Below are 23,804 nucleotides of genomic sequence, written 5' to 3' on the forward strand. Positions count from 1 at the left end.
AAACTACAGTATCACTAGATATCAATGAAATAAATTATTGGCATCCCCCCTCAATTAGTTTGGCACTGGTTTAAAATAATTAATTTCTTTTAAGTTCTGGGTTATAACTCCCCTTCCACTTACCAGCTTCCTGCTAAGCAAATCTTTCCCTTCTCTCTTTTCTTTTAAGAGACAGAGTCTTGCTCTGTCACCAAGGCTGGAGTGTAGGGGTGCAATCACAATTCATTGCAACCTCCAGCTCCTGGGCTTAAGTGATCCTCTGGCCTCGGCCTCCCGAGTAGCTGGGACTACAGGCATGTTCCACCATGACCAAATAACTTTTTTATTTTTATTTATTTGTAGAGACTAGGGCTCACCATGTTGCCCAGGCTGGTCTCAAACTCCCAGGATCAAGCAATCTCCTGGTCTCAGATTCCCATAATGCTGGGATAACAGGCATGAACCACCACACCAGCTTTGTCCCTCCTCAATAGTTGATGTATTCCCATCCCAAGGAAGAAGTTGAATTCTCCTAAAACCACTGGTGCCTGAAAAGGCCTAAAGGCTTCAAGTTCAACTATTAGGTTTAAGTCAAAATTGCTCTCCTTAAAGTTAGTATCCCTAAATTCTGCATATAAAGACATCCTGGGTAGCTTTTTCTTTGCTGTTCTACACCTTAATCCATCATCCTAAAATTGGTCTCTGTCCTCACAATTGGCTCCCACTGTCTGTCCTTATTCTACTTCACTATCCATACTTTTCTTGGAAGCTAATAATCCTGGATCTTCTATTCTCAGTGATGTCGTTCTAGAATCTCCTTGCTTTAACTTCAGTTTTCTAAAAGCTTAATTTAACCTCTAACTTCAAATCACAAGAGAGAAGACAGTTACAAATTTATCATTGGGCATTCCTTCTTTTCACTATCCCAACTTTCCCAGCCTAACCCAGCCCTCCATCCTTCTCCTCTCCATTCTAGGGCAGGTCTCCAAGTCAATAGAACATCACAATTTAATTACACTTCTAACTCTTCTAATTTCAGTCAAGCTGGTCATATACCTAAATTCCTACAAGAAATCTGATCAAAGTTTCAGAGGTTCCTTTGCTTCAGAACGTAAGAGACTAGGAAAAGGTCATAAAGTAATCAAGTCAGAACCAAAATACAAATATCCTACCAAAGATCGAAAACGAAACAGTCAACTTTCAGGCTCATTTTCCTAAACAGTGTTAAGTATTCTTCCTGAATAACCCAAAAAGTGTATCTAATTTAATGTTTTTACCAAGTTTTTGAGAAATAACTGATGTACAATAAATTGCACATATTTAAAGTGTACAATTGATCGGTTTTGTCATATGTATATACCAGTGAAACCATCACCACAATCAAGAAAACAAACATTTCTATCACAATAGTGTCCTCATGTACCTCTGTAATATCCCTCCCCTTTCTTCCTGCACCAACGCCAGCATCAGTCTCCAGGAAAGCTTCCTTCCATGATAGATTAGTTTGCACTTTCTAGAATTTTATATGAATGGAACCTTAAACGTTTATGCTATTTTGGCCTGGCCTCTTTCATTTAGCATAATGATTCTGAGATTCATTCATGTTGTGACATATATCAGTAGAGCTTCTTTTTTATCCCTGAGTCATCTGATATAATTCTACAAAGAAGTAAACAAAAAACCCTCATTGTGAAAACACCTTACTCTATTTACAGCGAACAGAACATATATTTTTATTTTAAAAGGAAGAATGTCAAAAAAAGACTGCCCAATGAGGAAATTATTTAATTATCATCTTTAAGGGAAAATAAGAATAAAGACTTCAGTTACATATTTAATAGGCACAATGTACATTATTCAGGTGATGGTTACACTAAAAGCCCAGACTTTATCACCATGTAATATGTAACAAAACAGTACTTATATCCCCTAAATTTATACAAATAATTTTAAAAATCAAATTAAATTTTTAAAAAAGACTTTAATTACAGTTGATCCTTGAATAATGTGGGGGTTAGAGGCATCAACCCACCATGCAGTCAAAAATCTGCTTATAACTTTTGACCCCTCAAAAACTTAACTAATAGCCTACTATTCACCAGAATCTTTACCAATAACATAAACAGCCTATTAACAAATATTATGTAGGTTGTATGTACCATATACTGTATTCGTAGAATAAAATAATCTAGAGAAAAGAAAATGTGATCAGAAAATCATAAAGAAGAGAAAATACATTTACAGTACTGTACCCTATTTATCAAAACCATAGTTTACATCATCTGTATATAAGATGAATCATCTGTCTGAAATGGCAGGCAACGGCAGCTGCAGACCTCAATCTATGGTATATATAAAGCAATTCAACTTTTTCTTGCACTGTCATGACTTTTCTCTGCTTCTTAGGAGTACTGCCAGCATGACAAGTGGCATTTCACATAGGTCTCATGGTATTATTCAAGGTTTATAGCACTGCACTAAACACAGTGAAAATTACATGAGAATCACGAGAAATCACTTTTTACTGTGATATGCAGTTTACTGGAAAGATGAACTTCTCACACAGGGATGACTGGTATCACATGGCATTTGAAGCAGATACTCAGAACACTTGAGCTCACCAAAATAGCAACAAGAAGTGGCTATGAAATTATTACAGTAATGCAGTTAATTTTATGAAGTATGATTTAATACTGCATCTTTATATTTATTTACAATTCTTTTTACTGCAAATGGTGCCATATATAGTGTGTAAGCTTTGATAAATTTTAACATTTTATAATAAATTTGTGTATATTTTATGGCAGTAAATGATAAAACAGTACCTACTTATATTTTATGAATTCATAACATACCTTTTTCTTAATTTTTAATAATTCTAGTCTACGTGGTTCATCTGTAATTCTTTGGAAATAACTGCAAACATCCAAAAACTTTCCCAATGTATTTATTGAAAAAAATCTGTATTTAGGTGAACCTGCACAGTTCAAACCCTTGTTCTTCAACAGTCAACAATATCTAGCTTTAGTGGTTAAAAATATAGAGCAAGATTTCTTTAAAATATATTCCCATGGATTAATATTTTAATGTATATGTCCAGAAATAATAACTAAATGGGAGAAAATACTATGAGCTTCACTGTATATATGAAATATATAAATATCATTTATTATATGCCATTAATTTGAGTTCATGTCAAATAACTTTTATTCATTCATAAAAAATTGTAGATAGTTTAAACAAATATCTAGTTTATTTATTTATTTATTTTTGAGACAGAGTCTTGCTCTGTTGCCCAGGCTAGAGTGCCATGGTAGACTAGCTCACAGCAACCTCAAATTCCTGGGCTCAAGCAATCCTTCTGACTCAACCTCCCAAGTAGCTGGGACTACAGGCATATGCCACCATGCCCGGCTAATTTTTCTATATATATATTTTTAGCTGTCCATATAATTTCTTTCTATTTTTAGTAGAGACGGGCTCTCACTCTTGCTCAGGCTGGTCTTGAACTCCTGAGCTCAAACAATCCACCTGCTGTTTCTTAATGTCATTTACTTCCTAAAAATCCCAAAACTGACTGAAGTATTCCTTAACTATGATTATGAAATTGGGATATATTTATATTGCATGTACCTGTATTTAAAACTACAATATAGGTAGTATGTAATGATACCCATGTAATGGCTAGCGATTATTAAAAGGCCATCATTTTGCATAATGGCATCTTTGGGACAACACTTCAGATCCTCAGAAAAGTGCTCCAGAATATTCTTATAACTTAAAAGAGAACTGGGCAAGAAAAAGCTTACCCTAAAGCTGTAAGCATAAATGACTCTGAATAGAAATTCTTTCCTCTCCTATTTTCAATCAGCTGCTCAGAAACAATAAAGCATCAAGGAATTACATTTAGAAGTGCATTAAGGATTCTCATGTTTATCACTTAATGACAAAAATATGGAAATACAGAAAGTCCAACCGTATTTTACAACTCTTCTCTCCACATTTTAATCAAATATTGAATATAATAACTCATATATTCAAAGATAATAGTCCTAAAAGATAGTAATTACCATATAAGGCACAACACAAAAACAGTTCCATTTATACCATAAATAAAAATTTATTAGATAGGTACTCAATGAAATAGAGATATATTTATACCACTTATAAGCTTGGGGGGGGGACAAGAAAACAAAGGATAAGAATCCAGATGTCTCCCCTCTATATTCTTCCAAGTTTAGCAAATATTAGTTGCTTTCTCTACCATTTGTAGTTCTTTTTATATAAATTTCACAACTTCCATAGTAAAACTCAGCTAAATTTTATCAGCTAAACTTTGGTAGAGTTTATAATTGCCAGTTGTAAATTAAATCCACCTTATTTTACTTTGTAATACCAATTAAGGGCAGAAGTGTCTTACTGAGACTGACTTGAACAGGATCCCAATTATTTTTGTCATCTGTATCAGTCATGGCAGTAGTTCAGTTAATACACCAGAGACTCAAAATAAGTGATTATACATAAGTTATTTCCTATAAGATAAGTGAATAACTTCTTTGACATTTGGCATACTACTTAGAACATTCATAATTTACATAATGTTCTTGATGTAATGTTTTATGCAAGGAAGTTCAATAGTCCCATTATGTTTAATAATATGTCAGCTCTTGTACTATAAACTCTTTCAATAGCTTATGAAGTTAAAAATCACTCTAGGTTAACACTTGGCAGTTAAGGACCATCAAGACATTTTTTTCAAAAGCTCATACATGTTTATCAGAAGAGAATGATATACTCTGTTATATTACTATAATCTCATAGAATCCTTGGAATCTTTGTCCTGTCTCACAAAAAGAAATACCAAAAGACAATGAAATTCAAGAACTAGCATGAATGTTACACTGTGAACAAAAAGAGATGCAGTCAAAATAAAGAATAATGAGTATTTTACAGACTCTAGTTACAGAGAAAGATTTCAAACCAGTACCCTGCTGGGTGTTTTCCTGTCAGTTATAATGTCAAGATCAGGATTTATCATAACAAATGAAAATGTTAGCTGCTTTTCTCTAGCTGATATAAACATGTTGTTTTATTTTACAACAGTCAATGATCAATAGCATCAAGAGCTAACAATCCATGACTAGAGTTGTCAAGGAAGTTGTTAGCCCATAAAGCCAGTAAGTCCAATATAAAGGAATTTCATCAATAATACAGATCAACTAACATCAAAAAAAAAAAAGAAAACTATCACTATTCTGTGATAGTCCCCCTAAAGCTAGACTATCTAGTAAATGTAGGACTCTAGTCCAAAAGAGCACCTAATGTAATACAACATTACTTCTGTGCATACACACATTCACCACACTAATGGGAAAATATAATATCCTTATTAATCAGCCATTCGTTTTCACATGTTGATCACTATGTCTGAAAACACTCCAGGCTCTAAGATGGCTTTTGCTTAAAACATGCCGTTTTCAATTTATAAAAAGGTTAAGTGTTCAAAGATTGCAAAGTCAGTAAAGCTAACTGACTTCAGGAGTATTGTTTCCTGGTCACTGTCTTGGTCATTCTTTTAAAAGGATTTTGCAAAATAATACACTTACTAAAAAGCAAGCATTAATAAATCAAATATTCACTAAATTTATACTATATGCACAGCACTCTGGGGCATATTTTTCTAAAGTCATAAAGTTTATCCATCAAGAATCATAATTTAGACAAGATTTATATGAACAATTAGTGAAGGAGCCATTATCTATTATCTATAATAAAATGTATGTTACATACTAGAGAGACAAGCTTCAATGCTTGCAGGAGTTTAAGATGGGAGAAAAGCAATATTGGTTAAAATTGTCAGAGACAGCTTTATGGAGGAAGGTGGAGTAGTATTACTATAGTCCCCAGTCATCCAGAATTGAAATCAATTCTGGGATAGGGATTTCAGAGTTTCCAGTTAAAAGAAATAGTTAATAGGTAGCTACTGTAAATTTACTTGTCTAGCAGATTTTTTAAGTAGTGAAAAGCACTTTTAAGTGAATGTGAAAACAACAGGAAACAATTACAAATTAATACTATATGGAAATGTTTTGTTACGAAATTTATTTGGAGGGAGTAGAAGCAGTTGGGGAGAAAACATAAACATTGGATTATTGCTTCAGGAAAGTCTACTTTCACATTTTTCATTTATTTTCTATTTACCTTGTTTTCTCAATCCCCTCAAATTCTGTCCATTTAATATTAGATACATGGCTACTATCATAAGATCAGAAGTGCATCAAAATATTAATCACACAAATCAATCCTCAAAACAGTAAGTCTAACAAAATCTTTGCTTAAGTTTTGAAAACTGTATACTGCCATGAGTTCTTATTCCTCATCCAGAATAGTCTCTGGAAAATAGAGAAATAGCCTTGGAATTTATGATTGTAAGTCTTCAGAGAAAGTAAAAAATGGGAGTTCAGTTCAATCCTAGATAACTCTCTCTTGCTCCAAAAATATAAAGCTACTGTCTTCTAGAAAACAATTTACAAACTTATATTGCTTTGTTAATTAACATATCCTAAAATTATTGTCCTTATAAGTTCATGGTCCTGGCCGGGAAAGGTGGCTCATGCCTGTAATCCTAGCACTTTGGCAGCCCGAGGCGGGCGGATCATTTGAGCTCAGGAGTTCAAGACCAGCCTGAGCAAGAGCTAGAGCCTGTCTCTACTAAAAATAGAAAGAAATTATCTGGACAACTAAAAATATATAGAAAAAATTAGCCGGGAATGGTAGCACATGCCTGTAGTCCCAGCTACTCGGGAGGCTGAGGCAGGAGGATTGCTTGAGCCCAGGAGTTTGAGGTTGCTGTGAGCTAGGCTGACGCCACAGCACTGTAGCCTGGGCAACAGAGTGAGGCTCTGTCTCAGAAAATAAATAAATAAATAAATAAGTTCATGGTCCTTTTGCACTAAAATCTCCAAAATACCTCTCCTTGTTCTTGAAAAGTATATGTTATTACTTTTTCTGTAAAGAAAAACACTGATGGCCGGGCGCGGTGGCTCACGCCTGTAATCCTAGCACTCTGGGAGGCCAAGGCGGGTGGATCGTTTGAGCTCAGGAGTTCGAGCTCAGCCTGAGCAAGAGCAAGACCCTGTCTCTACTAAAAATAGAAAGAAATGATCTGGACAGCTAAAAATATATATAGAAAAAAAATTAGCCAGGCATGGTGGCGCATGCCTGTAGTTCCAGCTACTCGGGAGGCTGAGGCAGAAGGATTGCTTAAGCCCAGGAGTTTGAGGTTGCCGTGAGCTTGACACCACGGCACTCTAGCCCGGGCAACAGAGCGAGACTCTGTCTCAAAAAAAAGAAAAACACTGATTATATAGGGGATAATAAAGTTTTTTCCATCTACAATTGGCATCTTGCATAGTCCTGCAGCTTTCTTTATAGAGATATTGATATTAAAATAATGCTATTGTGCCTCAAAACATTAATTTCAGAATCACACCAAGACCAGGTGACCCTCTTTACCCAGACCTTAAGTCCCGAGTTCTCTGTAAGATTTTAAGAAAGAATTCATAAAGGTAGGTCATATGTAGTGACCCTTCTTTAACTTCGCAACTAACTGCCTTATTTATAAATCACATCATTTAACTTGATCTCCCTACAGCTGTGGAATACAGATCCTTCATTCTATAAGTCTATCTACCCACTAAAACTCAATTCAAGCTTCCTGACCAGACCTACAGTTCCATTTTATTTAAAGTATACCATTTCCCCTTTAGCAAATAACTTGGTACTCTCAAAGTATGGATTATACTCATAAATTCTCTCCCTTTCCCAAATATGCACAAAAGCTTATAAAGTCTTTCTACTGACATGCTTGTCTTGAAGAGATGTCTGAAATGTGTCATAAACTCATTTTGTATGAATGCTGAAACTGTTCCAGAACTTAGTTTAATGAGGCTCATTCATCCTTTGTGATTACTGTATTAGAAACTATAAAGATATCCTTTCCTGAAAAAATAACAGGTATAATTAAAGACAGAAATATACTTGGTTCTTTATGATACTTTACAACTTTCACAATAGATTGTATGTACTAATCAATATCTACATACTAACAGTACCCCTCCTCCTCATTTAAAATATGCCTATATCAATAAATAATAGGGCAAAAGTTCATTATCATCATCATCATCATTAAAAGCCTTTATAAAATTTCTATTTGTGTTTAATACTGTACTAGAGTTTATGCAAAAAAAGTGTTAACTACATTGAAACTGAAACTTGAAACTACCATTTTGACTTCTATAATTTAAAATTAAGATTCCTCTTATAAAACAATTACTTTAATTATTCTAACCAACAGGCCAAAGGACAGAGAAGACTCTTGAAACAGTTTTGGGTGAAATGAAGTTTCACATAAAAATAACGTTTCAGGGAGTTCCATTTCACCACAGATATACAAAGTCTGAAAGAGTGTCACGTCTCATTTAAAACTGAGAAAAGGCTGGATAAACCATCATATCGCAACATGTCTTCAGTCCACCAGAGAGCTAAGGTTATAGGGCAAAACCAAGTAGCCTCAGATTCTAGGAAAAACAGATCCCTCTAAAGAGAGATAGGATGCATGCACTGCCTCTCCAATAGCAAGCATGAGAGGAAGATGCCGCTGCCACATAAGCAAGCAAGAAGAAAAATCACCTAAAAATTTCCCAAAGTCCCACTAATCTATCTTCTGTCTCCATTGATCTAGCTATTCTAGCCATTTCATATAAATGGAATTATACTACATATGGTCTTTTGTGTTTGGCTTCTTTGATTTAGCAATATTTTGAAGGTTCATCCATACTGTAACACGTTAGAAAACTTCATGCCTTTTTATTAACAAATAATATTCCACTGAATGGATATACAACATTTTGTCTGCTTCATGGGTATTTGTTGTACACTGAAAACTACAAAACATCGTTGAAAGAAACTAAAAATCTAAATAAATGGAGAGACATTTTAATTTCATAGATCAGAAGACAACATTGTTAAGACAGCATTATTCCCCAAATTAATCTACAGATTTAACGCAATCTCTATCAAAATCTCAGCTGTTGTTTTTACAGAAATTGACAAGCTAGTTCTAAAATTCAATGGAAATGCAAGAGACCCAGAATAGCCAAAACAATCTTGAAACAAAAGAACAGAATTGGAGGAATCACATTTTCTGATTTCAAAACTTACTACTACAAAGCTACAGTAATCAAGATAATGAATACTGGCACATGGTAGACATATAAATCAAGGGACTAGCATCCAGAAATAAAATCTTACATTTATGGTCAACTGACTTTAGACAATGGTGACAAGATAATTTGATGGGGAAAGAACAATCTTTTCAACAAAGGGTGCTAGGACAACTAGAGATCCACATATATAAGAATTAAGTTAGACCCCTCACACCATATGTAAAAATTAACACTAAATAGATGAAACCTAAATGTAAGAGTTAAAACTATAAAATTCTTAGAGGAGAACAGAGAAGTAAATCTTTGTAACCGCAGGTTAAGCAATGGTGTCTTTGATATAAAACTAAAAGTACAAGTAATAAAAGTAGATAAATTGGACTTTCATCAAAATTTAAAACTTGTGGCTTGGTGCAGTGGCTCAGATCTGTAATTGTAGCACTTTGGGAGGCCCCGGCAGGAGGGTCACTTGAGGTCAGGAGTCCAAGACCAGCCTGGGCAACACAGCAAGAACCTGTCTCTACCAAAAAAACTTTTGTGTTTCAAAGGGCACTATCAAGAGAGTGGAAATACAACCTACAGAAATGGGAGTAAGTATCTGCAAATCATATATCTTATAAGGGACTTGTACCTGGAATATGTAAAGAACTCTATAACTCAATAAACACAAACAACCCAATTAAAAATGAGTGAAAATCTGAATATCTATTTATAAGTATATATGTGCATATGTAGACCTTTATATATGATCCAAAGAGATGGATCAGGTATTATGACCTAACTTTTTCCCAGCACCATGAATACACTAGGCCTGACAGTTTTAACTTTAAGAAAGGAGCTACAGGGAGAGAAAGGATAGTATATTTGAATTTGGAAGCATCTTATGTTAACTACTATGGACTTAGTTTAAGTCCTTTCCTCTACCTAGCAACTTACATTATCATATTAAATTGCTAATTATATCTTAAAATGGAAAATTCTAAATCCCAGGTTTTTATATTATACTAGCACTTAAGAAAAAAAGAGTGAAAGAAAATAGGAAGATAAATTTATACTGAAACAGAGAACCCAATAAATAGGCTTAGGAAAAATGCTGACCCTGTCATAAATCCAAAACAATAGCAAAATAAGAAAGTATATACAACAATACATTTAAGAGAAGTAATGCAACATATATCCTCACAAAAAAAATAAAAAAGAAACAAAAACAAAAAACCGACAACAAATGTAATCCCTATACTTCGTAAATCACAAGGTTCAAAAGCACACAACATAGGTTAGGAATAGAAACTGTTGTTAACTAAAAATGGTGAATTATGCTTCTATATAATATACCAACCTTAAATTCCTATTATCATTTATTGTTTTATAAATTCTATTCTTATTTCACATTTAGAATGACATAATACATAACTACATACATAATACGTAACTACAAAATAGTAAACTTATTATTTTTAGAAAGAACATTTATATCAACTTAGCACATTTGTACTCTAACTAAAAGTTTTAGAACTTAACTAAATAAGAATTTAAATAAGTTCCAATAAGCTAGTGTTTCATTTACATCATTTTATTTTATAAAATTATTAGGTTTCACTGTATGCAAAGGTTTTCTTTAACACAAAATTTACAAAACATACTTGCAAAATAAAAATTTTATGTCAGAGAGATGAAGTTTGTAAGAAGAAGAAATCAAGCATACAAATGGTCCCATGAGTATAATCAGTGGCAATTAAAGCTCAAAAGAACAATTACAGCTGTGCAGTACTCCCATTGGCCTCTGAGAACACAGCCATGTTAATATCTAAAACAAGACCTGTTTACCTACTCAGCAAGAAAAGTAATTGCAGGGAAGATTAATCCTGTTAATATCAGGAGACCCCTCAAGAATTTAGCCTGGTAGATAACTATGGCAAAGAAAAACCTAGAACATAAAGATTACCTCAGCAACTTTTGGAGGCACTCCATCCCCAAGCACTTCCCTGATAAAGCAGTGCTGGCCCATGTAATATGAGAGTCCACATGTCCTCTTGAAGGCATCCTTTAGTCGTTTCAACTCTACATCTGTAACTACAATTCAGAAACAGAAGATGGGTAAGAAATCAGAAGAGAAAAGAGCCCTCTCAAAATCTTTTTCAACCCAGATAAGAAAAACTGGCAAATACTACTTCTCTTTCAGGTAAGTAAAACAAACCCAATGATATTTGGTCATAATTCTAATATTTTCAAATTTAATTTAGAAAATTAAGTATGAAATTTCTTGACCTATTTTCAAAAGACAAAACTTTAAAATATGCATATAAATATTAGGCAGTAGCAAGAAGCAGTAAATGTTTCAAATTTAATGTTTTCAGCAACAATACATTCATTTCCTTTGTGACGAAAATTATATTATGTGTAATCCTTAAACTTATCTATCCATGTGGAGGATAGTCCTCAAGTTTAGCTTATATTTTGTCACCAATGACCAAAAAAAAAAAAAAAAGTTTATAAAATAGATAACTAACAACCTAAAATTTTAGATATCTATTATCAAAAACAAAAAAAAATTACTGAGTCATTAGTTTATTTTATGCATTGAAGACTTTTTTCCACTATATAAAACAATCTCTGTCTACAAGGACAGAGAAATAAATACTCTTGAATGTGGTCACTACAATCACAAAGGAGGCACAAAAATGGTACCTTTGACCCATGCTGGAGGAAACACAGAAGGCTTCTGGATGGAGAGGAGGATTACATTAAATTTTAAAGGCCAAACCAAGCAAAATGAACAAGGGTATGCCAGGCAGAGATTACACTTTGTTTCAAACAGATGTATAGTATGTTACTATAGCAAAATAAGCAAGGCAGGAAGTAGTAAAGGATAAACCCAGAGAGGCAGTGAGACCAAGTCCCAGAGATTGTTCTAAGGAAGGGATACAGTCAGATACAATTCAGACATAAACTCCAAGCAGACAGGAAACAAGACATAGATACAATTCATATGGCTCACTCTACCAATAATGTAGAAAACAAAGCAAACCTGGAAGCAAAAAGTAGATTGCCACTACAAGAAGAAAAGGAGCTAAATTTGAAGGATGGTGTTGTCATGTAGTCAGAGGATGTAAGAAAAAAAGTCAGGAAAAACAGATGATACTCTTTTAAGACCATATTAAATATGGGAGACCTTGGGAAGATGCATTGAATTTTTATAATTATGAGTGTAAAGCTTAAGAGAGGTTTGATGAGAGTTGTCAGTATATAGGTAATTGAACCATGAGTGAGAAGCAAAATGAGATGTACACAACTGGAAGAAACCAACGTTTGCAGTACCTAAAGAGCAAAGACATAAAGAAAATAAAGAGGAAGAAAACTGATAAGGAATAGTCAGAAGGAAAAACAGAAGAGTATAGTCTCTAAAGGCCAGGAAGAAGGGACTGATCAAGTTAAGGCAGAAAGGACTAGCAAGATAAAGACTGAAGAGTGCCTGGTATATAGCTAATCATTCAGTAAATGTTTGTGGTAGGGAGGGAGTGTTCATGGTTCAATAACATGTACAGCAATGATAAAGCATTAAGGACTAATACTTGGATAGTTCTTATTCAACAGTAGCTAGGGAAAAGTGTGAATATTAGTTGTTTCATTCACTAAAAACTGGACTCTCCAATATATTAACATCTCCAATATAATAATTTGATTTTTTTTTTTAGAATGTGAAAGTGAAAATAAAACAAAGCTGATCTCATAAATTATTGTAATGGAGGAGACAACTTCAGCTACTAAAATATCTATTTCTTCCAGATGCCTAATTTTCATTAATGGCTTTACTAACAAATTAGGTTGCTCATGGTCTAGTGGAGCAGAAAAGAAAATCAACCATTAGAATATAATATGGTAATCTATAATGTTGGTCACAGATTAAAGGAGTGGTTATATGTTTTCAAAAATAGCAATCTAATGAATAACGAATTTATTCATTTATAATGGAGGGAAATTTACATATAAATAAGCTTTTAAAAGCATTTTTGTAAGAAAGCAATGTACATCAACAGAGTACAGATTAAATAAATTATGCTATATACTCAAAATAGAATATCAGATACTAAAATGTCACAGATGCATATTTACTGAAAATAAACAGTATTTTTACTCTAAATTAACACTGACTAACATTTGGTTAATTTGTAGATAAGGAGTACATAAAAATGTTCATTGTACAGTAAAACTTTGAAAATTTTTACAATAAAAATTTAGACAGGACAGAAAATAGAACAGAATCAAGCCTAGTAAGTTTTTAAAGTAGGGAAGCATAATTTTAATGTACTTATTTCAGTATTAGAAAAAAATGTGGTTTCAGGGGGAAAAAAAGGAAAATTGAACTCTTTTTGAAAAATCTCCTCTTTCTCCCTCCCTCCCTCACAAAGTTACAGTGAGAATAAAAAAGGATATAAACTCACAAGGACAAAGAGAATAGGAAACAAGAGAACTGAGGTCCTAAAAGACAGTCAAAATTTTTTCGGGGGAACGTTAAGTATCTGGAAGAGTGGTCACTGACCTAAGCAAATCAAAGAAAGTTGAAACCTAAGCAGCAACAGTTAAGAAATGCAAATAAGCAAACTAATTTACCCTGTCCACAACCCCAAAACAGATGAGGAATCGAAGGTACCAGTTACTACAAAAGGCAAGGAGGTAGAAGATGGGGCTACAACAAAAAAGAAAATCGTTGCAAGTCTATGAGGAATGGTTAGACTTTCTGGTCCAGGGGTGGAGAACTGGCAGCCTTAAGGAGACATGGCTTTCAAGGTCTTTAAGTGCAGCCTTTTGACTGAATCCAAATTTTACAGAACAAATCCTTTTATTTTTATTAATACATTTTTGTTCATCATTTATATTTTTATTTTATTTTTCATATGAATGTATTTAAAATACCAAAGAATAAAATAAGTTTCAATGACATAATCCTTCCAGATGGAATGGCACAATTAGAACACTCGCAAGCCATAGGGATTAAACTGACAGCTGCTACACACATGATTTAGTTCTAACTCCCCCCACCTGACTGGCACCAACTACTACAAGAGGCTGGTTGGCAAGAGTTCATGGAGTCAAGTACACCTGTCTGTTATCAGCTTTTTCTTTTTCTTTTTTTTTTTTTTGAGACAGAGTCTCACTCTGTTGCCCAGGCTAGAATGAGTGCCGTGGCGTCAGCCTAGCTCACAGCAACCTCAAACTCCTGGGCTCAAGCGATCCTCCTGTCTCAGCCTCCCGAGTAGCTGGGACTACAGACATGCACCACCATGCCCGGCTAATTTTTTCTATATATATATTTTTAGCTGTCCATATCATTTCTTTCTATTTTTTTAGTAGAGATGGGGTCTCGCTCTTGCTCAGGCTGGTCTCGAACTCCTGAGCTCAAACGATCCGCCCACCTCGGCCTCCCAGAGTGCTAGGATTACAGGCGTGAGCCACCGCGCCTGGCCTGTTATCAGCTTTTGACAATAGTGCACTGTGTTTCTGTTTGAAATGGAATTTGTGAATAGTTGCACAGCTCAACAGTATTTTTTAATTGTCTGCTTAACCAGCCCATCAAGTTGACGAAGACCAAGAAAAACTAAACGAAGAAAACGGATTTTTTAAGGAGGATTGGGAATTGCAATATTATCTTGTTTCTGCTAAAGATAAGATGATTTGCTTGCTTTGTGATACTGTGACATCAACATTAAAGAAATTCAATGTTCATCAGCATTATAACACTCATAAGGACCACAAATATTTTAAATTAGAGGGAGAGGCGCAAAAGGTTGTACTGCAGAAATTAAAAGATGAAAAGCAAAAGCAAAGATAATTCTTTCAATAAGACCTGGAAATAATGCCGCTGAAGCAACTTACAAAGTAGCTGATATAGTTGGGGAAAAAAGGGAAGCCATTCAGTGATGTAGAAATTGTGAGAGAATGCACTATCAAAGTTGTTAAGACGCTCAGACCCTGATAACGTTTCGAAGTACAAACAACTGTCTCTTTCAAGGAGAACCATAACTGATCAGCAGTATGAATTAGCCTTCAATGTAACAGATCAACTTCATGCAATACTTCAAAAGGAAAGTATATATTATTCAATCTCTTTGGATGAATCAATTGATACTACTGATTCAGGTTCTAATAGAAGATTTTCTTTGCTACGAAGAGTTACTCACTTTGGGCACTCTAGTGAACAAAACACGGGGAATAGGTATCTGCAACAACTTTCAAGATACACGTTCTGAAGTTGAACTGAATTTGGTAATTTTAGTGAGTTTATGTACAGATGGTGCACCTTCACAGGAAAACATGAAGGCTTTACTGCACAGATTAAAAAAAAAGTTAACAAATCCAGATGCTCTCATTTCTTTTCATTGTACCTTGCCATCAGCAAAATCTCTGTGCTAAAGAGATACTTTGCAACAAGTTATAAATATTGTTAACTATATTCGTGCAAATGCAACAAGGCATAGTCAGTTTCTTAACATGCTAAAGATGAACCATGAGGCATTCAGTGTGGATTTGCCATATCATTCTAAAGTGTGTTGGCTATCACAGGGACAGGTGTTAGCCAAAATTTTCTCTCTGCAAGAACAGATAGTTAAATTTTATGAAGAACAGAATCAGCAATGTGAATTATTAAAAGAAGGTTTCACAGGAATGCAGCATTTCTGTGTGATATCATGTCAAATCAAAACGACTTGAATTATTTCTTTGCAAGGTAAAAAAGTCTACATATGATATGTAGCCAAAAATCCAAGCATTTCGAAAAAAAGCTTTTTTCAAAATACTTCTTCAAAAGCAAATTTTGGATGTACATTTTCCCCAGGTAGCAAAGGTCATTAATGAACAGGATGATTATATGTGAATCATTTGAAGAATACTCAGCTTTACAGACCTGTTAATTAGAAAATACAATGACAGGTTCACTGACTGAAAATCATGACATCACACTCAAATTAGCATTTCAGCCTCACCTAGCTGAATATCACCAAGGCACCTAAAGAACTACAGATGGAACTGATTGAGCTCTCAGTAGATGACATTTTAAAGCCATTGTCTGATGCTAAGAAAGATCCAACTGAAATATGGAAAAATGCAGCAGAATATGTACACCTTCAGCAACATGCCCCAAAAATGCTTTCTTGCTTTTCAACCACTTATTGCTGCAAATCTACATTCTCCTACCTAACCCGAATCAAGATGCCCTTAAAATATTTGAACTTCTACATTATTAAACCAAGTTTACCATTATTTTAAAGGAAATGCTTATACAGACCTAATTTTGAAATGCTAACTATCCATCTTGAGGGAAAATTGTTCCTCAGTTAGAGATTTGTTTATTTAACTGGGACTGTAGATATATTTTTGTTCTAAGCTACATTAGCAAAACTTATTTTTCAAAAATGCCCACTATGACTATCAAGTTATGTTCTTAAGTATTTTATACCTAATTGTAAACTTTTTTTCAGAAGTCTTGTTTTATACTTGTTGAACTGAATACCATTTTTGGATAATGTCTTATTACTTTTCATACTTGAAAGAAACATTTATTTTTGTAAAAACTAAAAACAAACAAAAAAAACCCCACATTCTTAAGGTCACAAATGACTGATACCCATCTACAGGATCAACTGAAACTTCAGACCTCCATGCTACAACCAAATATTCAAATGTTTTCTAACAAAAAGCAGACACAACAAAGTCATTAAAAGGTTAGTTAACTTTAAAATTAACAGTTTTCATTTTTTTGCAATTATTAAGTACACAGCAGTTAGATTTTTACAAAATAATGTACATTTTTAAATATATCTAATTGAAGTCTCTTGAATGTGGATTTATTTGAGTACAGCTAAATTAATGCAGCCTTCCAACATGAAAAGGTTCTCCACTCCTGCCCTGGTCCCTTGCAGCAAAAGGCACAGCCAGGCACCAATTTACCAGCTACCCACACCCCCATAACTTTCACACCAACCTTCTGGATGTACATTTTATAGAGAAATAAATTCTCTATAAATTCTTCTAAATAAATTCTCTGGATAAACTGAGCCATGGGAAAGGCTCCATATATGAGAATGCCAGATAGCTGAGAGCTATAGATAGGATAATGAGGAGCTGTATGAAAAAGGGTAAAGATTAAGTGAGCATTTACATTATCCTCCCTTCCCTTGCCCTACTCTGACATATATATCATCTCAGCAGAATAAATGAGGGCTCTTCTCCCTATAGCAATGGCTGGGTTCCCAGCTAATTATTCAACAGGAAAATCCACAAGGCAACAAATGATACACTCATGATACATTCAAACACAAGCCTTCCAATTAACCTTTTACTGCATCACTCTTAAAAATAAATGGGTAGTTTGGCAATTCTTATAAAGTTAAAACATATACTCACCCTATGACCCAGCAATTCCTCTCGTTATTTACCTGAGAGAAACTGAAATGCTACACCGGAATGTACATATCAGTTTTTTAAATAATAGCACAAAAAAAAAAAAACAAAAAAAACCCCCAAAAACCTGAAAACAACAACTCTTTTGTCTGTGAACAGGTGAAAAACTGGTTTATCGATAAAATGGAATAATACTCACCAATAAAAATGAAGAAACTACTGATTCATGCAACACAAATGAATCTCAAAAACTATGCTGAGCAAAAGAAACCAGACACAAAAATTGTCTGGCTGCATTGTATCCGTCTTAAAAACAGGCGAACTAAGGCCAGGCACGGTGGCTCAGCCTGTAATCCTAGCACTCTGGGAGGCCGAGGCAGGTGGATCCTTTGAACTCAGGAGTTCGAGACCAGCCTGAGCAAGAGCGAGACCCCATCTCTACTAAAAATAGAAAGAAATTATCTGGCCAACTAAAAAATATATAGAAAAAATTAGCCAGGCATGGTGACGCATGCCTGTAGTCCCAGCTACTCGGGAGACTGAGGCAGAAGGATCGCTTGAGCCCAAGAGTTTGAGGTTGCTGTGAGCTAAGCTGACACCATGGCACTCTAGCCCAGGCAACAGAGTGAGACTCTGTCTCAAAAACAAACAAACAAAAAAAACGAGAAAGTAAGAACAATTTCTTGCACCCTTTCCCATCAAGCTATATGATAATGCGCTACAACAAAGTGAGGAGGTATTCCAAAGGAGGAATAAAAAGGACACAGGAAACACTGACATGAGAGAGGTGAAGGGAATTACCAGAATGATTATGGGATGTGACATCCCAGGCTGACAGCTCTGTAGGTCTAGACAATAAGACAAGATTAGAAGGACTTCAGAATAAAAAAAGGGACAGCAGACCAAATGATACATATAATCACAGAGAGAATAGCTTTAAGGGGTATTTCACCTTCAAAAAATAAATTTCGAGGCTGGGCACAGTGGCTCATGCCTGTAATCTCAGCACTTTGGGAGGCTGAATCAGGAGGATTGCCCAAGGCCAGAAGTTAAAAAAAAAGTCAGCCTAGGCAACATACCGAGACATGATCTCTACAAATGATACTTTTAAAAAATTTAGCCAGGTGTGATGGCGCACACATGTAGTCCACCTACTTAGGAGGCTGAAGCAGGAGGATCTCTTGAAACCAGGAGTTTGTGGTTGCAGTGAGATATGATGATGCCACTGTACTCTACCCTGGGCAACAGAGCAAGCCCCTATCTCAAAAATAAGTAAGTAAATAAATAAGTCCGAGGGTGGGTAGATAGCTCACAGCTGTAATCCCAACACTTTGGGAGGCCAAAGTGAGAGCTTGAGACCAGGAGTTAAGAGACCAGCCTGGGCAACAAAGCAAGACCTCAACTCAAGAAAAAAAAAAGAAAAAAGCTGTAAGATTTCTAGAAAAAAATTGGAGAAAAATCTTTATGACCTTGACCTTGGAGCAGGCAACAATTTCTTAGGTCACAAAAAGTATAAACCTTTAAAGAAAAAAATTAATACTGGACTTCAACAAAATTAAAATCTCTGTTCTCTGAAAGTCACTTTTTTATTTTTATTTTTTTAGAGACAGGGTCTCGCTCTGTGGGCCAATGGCTTGAACATAGCTCACCATAACCTTGAACGCCTGGGCTCAAGCGATTCTCCTGCCTCAGCCTCCCAAGTAGCTGGTACTACAGGCATATACCACCACGCTGGCTAATTTTAAAATTTTTTTGTAGGGTCTTGCTGTGTTGCCCTGGATGGCCTTGAACTCCTGGTCTCAAGCAATCCTCCCACCTCAGCCTCCCAAAGTGCTGGGATTACAGGCATGAGCCACCACACCTGGCCAAAAGTCACTTCTAAAAAATATCCCTTAACTATCACTTGAGCTCAGGAGTTTGAGGTTGCAGTAAGCTATGATCATACCACTGTACTCTAGCCTTGGCAACTGAGTGAGAACCTGTCTCTAAAAAAAATAAAATTTAATTTAAAAATATCCCTTCTACAGGGTGTAGTTGCTATTAAGTTCCAGGCATGTGCTCCACTATCGGAATAAGGAAACCAGGAATATGGTTTTCTTTGTGAAATCTCCCTATCTTTAAAGTATTGGGAACTAATTTTTTAAATAAACAACATGCAGTCTCAATATGGCACACAAGCTGCAGATGGCAAGCTCTGGCCAAATGGTTAAGGGCACAAACAAAATAAATACACATTCAAATCCAGACACTGTCACTTACTGGCTACTAGGCAAGCTACTTAATGTCTCTGTGCTTTGGCTTACTCATCTGTAAAATGGAGAAAATACCATCTACTTCCTGGCACTGTTATAAGGATTGAATGATATATATATTAGACTTAATACTGGAAAATAATGGATACTTAATCAATGATAATCTGGGAGCAGGGTGTTTCCAGCAGAAATGAGGGTCTGCCTTATTCCCTTACTACTCATAACTTGGGAGGGAAACAGGAACAAAGTTATAAAAATGACAACTAGAGAAAGGAGGAACACACACATAAAAAAAAATAAAACAAACACAACAGACTTTTCTGCCCCTATCCTCTTTCCACCTTACCTAGAGATGAATATTACCAACCCAGTAGACCTAATTGCTATCTAACATCGAAACAAAAGGGAGGGGAGGGAAAGGAAGAGAGCAAAAAAGGAAGAGGAGGAATATCAAAAAGAGGACTGTCACTCATTATAAAGAATGTACCCAAGTCACTGTATTAGATTTGAGCATTCGTGCTGTCTTCCTCAAAGAAAGTCACATTACTATGAGTATTCATAAACACTTTAAAAGGTCACTAACATTCCATAAAATTATAAATGAAATTTCCCTTCATAAAACAAATTTTGCTATCAACATTACAGAACAGACGCAATCCAGGAACCACTTGGTCTTAAAAGATCAAAAATTCAATCTGGTAATTCTGCTTCATTCACTGGCTACAGGTTGGTCTAGACCTGGTATTAATTCAAATTATAGGTATACTCATTTGCTATATTTACCATATTTATCTATGAGGGATCCTAATTAATCATAGTTGGCCTAAAGTCACCTAGAATTTAGTATATAGTAACCCCTCCCTTCTCTGTGCAGAATATGTTATAAGACCCCCAGTGGATGCCTGAAACCACAGATAGTACTGAAAACCCTGTATGTGTATTTTTTTCTACACATGTACATACCTATGATAAAGTTTAATTTATAAATTAGGCACAGTAAGAGAGTAACAATGATAACTAATAATTAAATTACGAATAATAAGGTATTATTAAGTAAAATAAGAGTTACTTGAACACAAGCCCCTCAATACTGCAATAGCTGATCTGATAAGAGATGGCTACTAAGTGACAAACTAGCAGGTAGCATGTAGTGTGGATATGCTGGACAAAGAGATGATTGCTGGATAAAAAGATGATCCCTGGACTAAAGGATGATACTCAAGGGACCATGTGAGTGAGATTTCATGACATAACTCAAAACAGCGTACAATTTAAAACTTTGGAATTGTTTATTTCGGGAATTTTCCATTTAATATTTTTGAACCACAACTGACTGAACACAACTGAAACCACAAAAAGCAAAACCATGGATTTTGGGGTCAGAGCTGGGGATAACTATATACACATCTTATGAAGACTACTTTGTAACAGAAGATTTAAGAATTGGGTTTATTCCATTTATGGCCAGGCGTGGTGGCTCATGCCTGTAATCCTAGCACTCTGGGAGCCCAAGGCGGGAGGATTGCTTGAGGTCAGGAGTTCAAGACCAGCCTGAGCAGGAGCGAGATGCCCCTCCCCCCAAAAAATAGAAAAAAATAGCTGGGCGTGGTGGTGCAAGCCTGTAGTCCCAGCTACTTGGGAGGCTGAGGCAGAAGGATCACTTGAGCCCATGATTTGGAGGTTGCTATAAGCTAGGCTGATGCCACGGCACACTAGCCGAGGCAACAGAGAACAAGACTATGTCTCAAAAAAAAAAAAAAAAAAAGAATTGGGCTATTGGGCTTATTCTATTTAACCTACAATCAAACAAATCACAATCAAAACTAGTTCAGAGTTCACAAAATCCAAGACTTCCCTAGAGCGTATTTTTTGTTTGTCGTAAAATACAAACAAGAGCAGAAAAAACATTTCACAGTTTTGTTTGTCTAGCAATTTCTGGTTATAAAAATAATCCAAGCATATTATGAGTAGTCCATACAACTACATGAAATACCACGAAAAATGAACAGAATGCATTTTGTGAAATATTTAAGCGCATATTACAAACCAGGCACTGTATTATACCTTTATTCCAGTAGCTCTTTTTTTTTTTTAAAGCTTTTTTGAGGTATAATTTGCAAATAGGAATTATATATATTTAAGGTTTACAACTTGATGTTTTGATATATATATATGCATTGAGAAATGATCACCATTATTCCAGTAGTTCTTAACACTGGCTGTACAAGTGAAATCATCTGATGAGCAATTAAAGAATACTGATGTCCAGGCTGCACCCCAACTAGTACAGCTGGTTCTCCATATGCATGTGTTCCACATCTGCAGATTCAACCAACTTTAGATAGAAAATATTTGAAAAAAATAAAAAATAAACAAAAAGATTTAAAACATGATATATCAAATATTTATATAGCATTTACATTATACTAGGCATTATAAGTAATCTAGAGATAATTTAAAGTATATAAGAGGATGTGCATAGGTTATATGCAAATACTATGCCACTTTTATAAGGGACTTGAACATCCCTGGATTTTGTATACCATGGGCCTCCTAGAACCAATCCCCCATGGATACTGAGGGAGTACTGTATCTGAATCTCTGGAGGCCCAGGGATTCAAATTTTAAATAAATGAATGTATAACTAGCACAATAATAAAACAAAGTAGAAAGTACTAAATAGCCTAAGGGGTATAAACAAATGCTATGGGAGTAGAGAAGAGATGACAGGGAGGAAATCCAGGAAGGTTTCATTAAAAGGTGGCAGTTCTTGTGCTAGAGGATTAAAAATCAAGACAGGGAGACAGAGAGAACATATAAAGTGGCAGGAAAAGAGCAAGCAATGGCACAGAGGTCACAAGATGTTAGGAATGCTTAGAGTACAGTTTGAGAGTATGGGGATCGCAAGAGAGAAAAGTATGGGAAGAGAAGTGGGAGCAATATCTAAGAGGTGAAAAATATGCTAACTTTAACTTTTTCAGAAAGTTAGAATTATTCTGGTCAGAGTGTAAAAGAAGTATAATATGGTCTAAAATTTTTTAATTGATAATTCAAATCCAGATGTTGCTGAAAAACTAAATCTGTTTTAAGAGTTCTATTAAGTGTTCAGTGTTCATATAGTCACAAAATACCTCACACGGAAAATGTTTACATTTTGAAAAAGAAAGTCTAGAGGGAAATATATCACCCCCCATACAAACCCACCACTCCTCATTTTATTTCATTGTCTGATAATAGAAAAGAAAGGTCAATAGGGTTTTTGTTTGAGATCTCTTTAACCAAAAGACGACCATCAGCTATATGGCCAAAGAAGGAAATGATGCAGGAAACAGAAATAGAGCAAAAAAATTGAGAATGTGAGGAAAATAAAATATGAAAGTTAATAAAGTTTTAGCCTGGACGCTATGGCTCATGCCTGTAATCCCAGCATTTTGAAAGGCCGAGGAAGGAGGATCACTTGAAGCCAGGAGATCAAGACTAGCCTAGCCAATACGGAGACCTCATCTCTATAAAAAATAAAAAACTTAGCAGGGCGTGGTGGCGCAAGTCCTATAGTTCCAGCTACTTGGGAGGCTGAGGCAAGAGGATGGATTGAGCCCAGGAGTTTGAGGCTGCAGTGAGCTATGGTGATGCCATTGCACTCCAGCCCAGGCAACAGAACAAGACTCTGTCTCAGGCCGGGCGCGGTGGCTCACGCCTGTAATCCTAGCACTCTGGGAGGCCGAGGCGGGTGGATCGCTCGAGGTCAGGAGTTCAAGACCAGCCTGAACAAGAGTGAGACCCCGTCTCTACTAAAAATAGAAAGAAATTATATGGACAACTAAAATATATATACAAAAAATTAGCCGGGCATGGTGGCGCATGCCTGTAGTCCTAGCTACTCGGGAGGCTGAGGCAGTAGGATCACTTAAGCCCAGGAGTTTGAGGTTGCTGTGAGCTAGACTGACGCCAC

At 35.4% G+C, this 23,804-nt stretch overlaps 1 protein-coding gene across 2 annotated transcripts in view; it reads right to left on the bottom strand.

Annotated features, from left to right (window-relative positions):
• USP32 (ubiquitin specific peptidase 32) overlaps window positions 1–23,804 on the bottom strand; it is a 207,539-nt gene that overhangs the window by 136,363 nt on the left and 47,372 nt on the right. For both annotated transcript variants that reach the window (XM_069482324.1, XM_069482323.1), the window contains exon 2: window positions 11,149–11,276. In XM_069482324.1, the coding sequence (XP_069338425.1) occupies window positions 11,149–11,276 (128 nt within the window). The remainder of the gene's footprint in view (window positions 1–11,148; window positions 11,277–23,804) is intronic.

Source organism: Eulemur rufifrons, chromosome 9 (assembly GCF_041146395.1).
Source record: "Eulemur rufifrons isolate Redbay chromosome 9, OSU_ERuf_1, whole genome shotgun sequence".
NCBI lineage: Eukaryota > Metazoa > Chordata > Mammalia > Primates > Lemuridae > Eulemur > Eulemur rufifrons.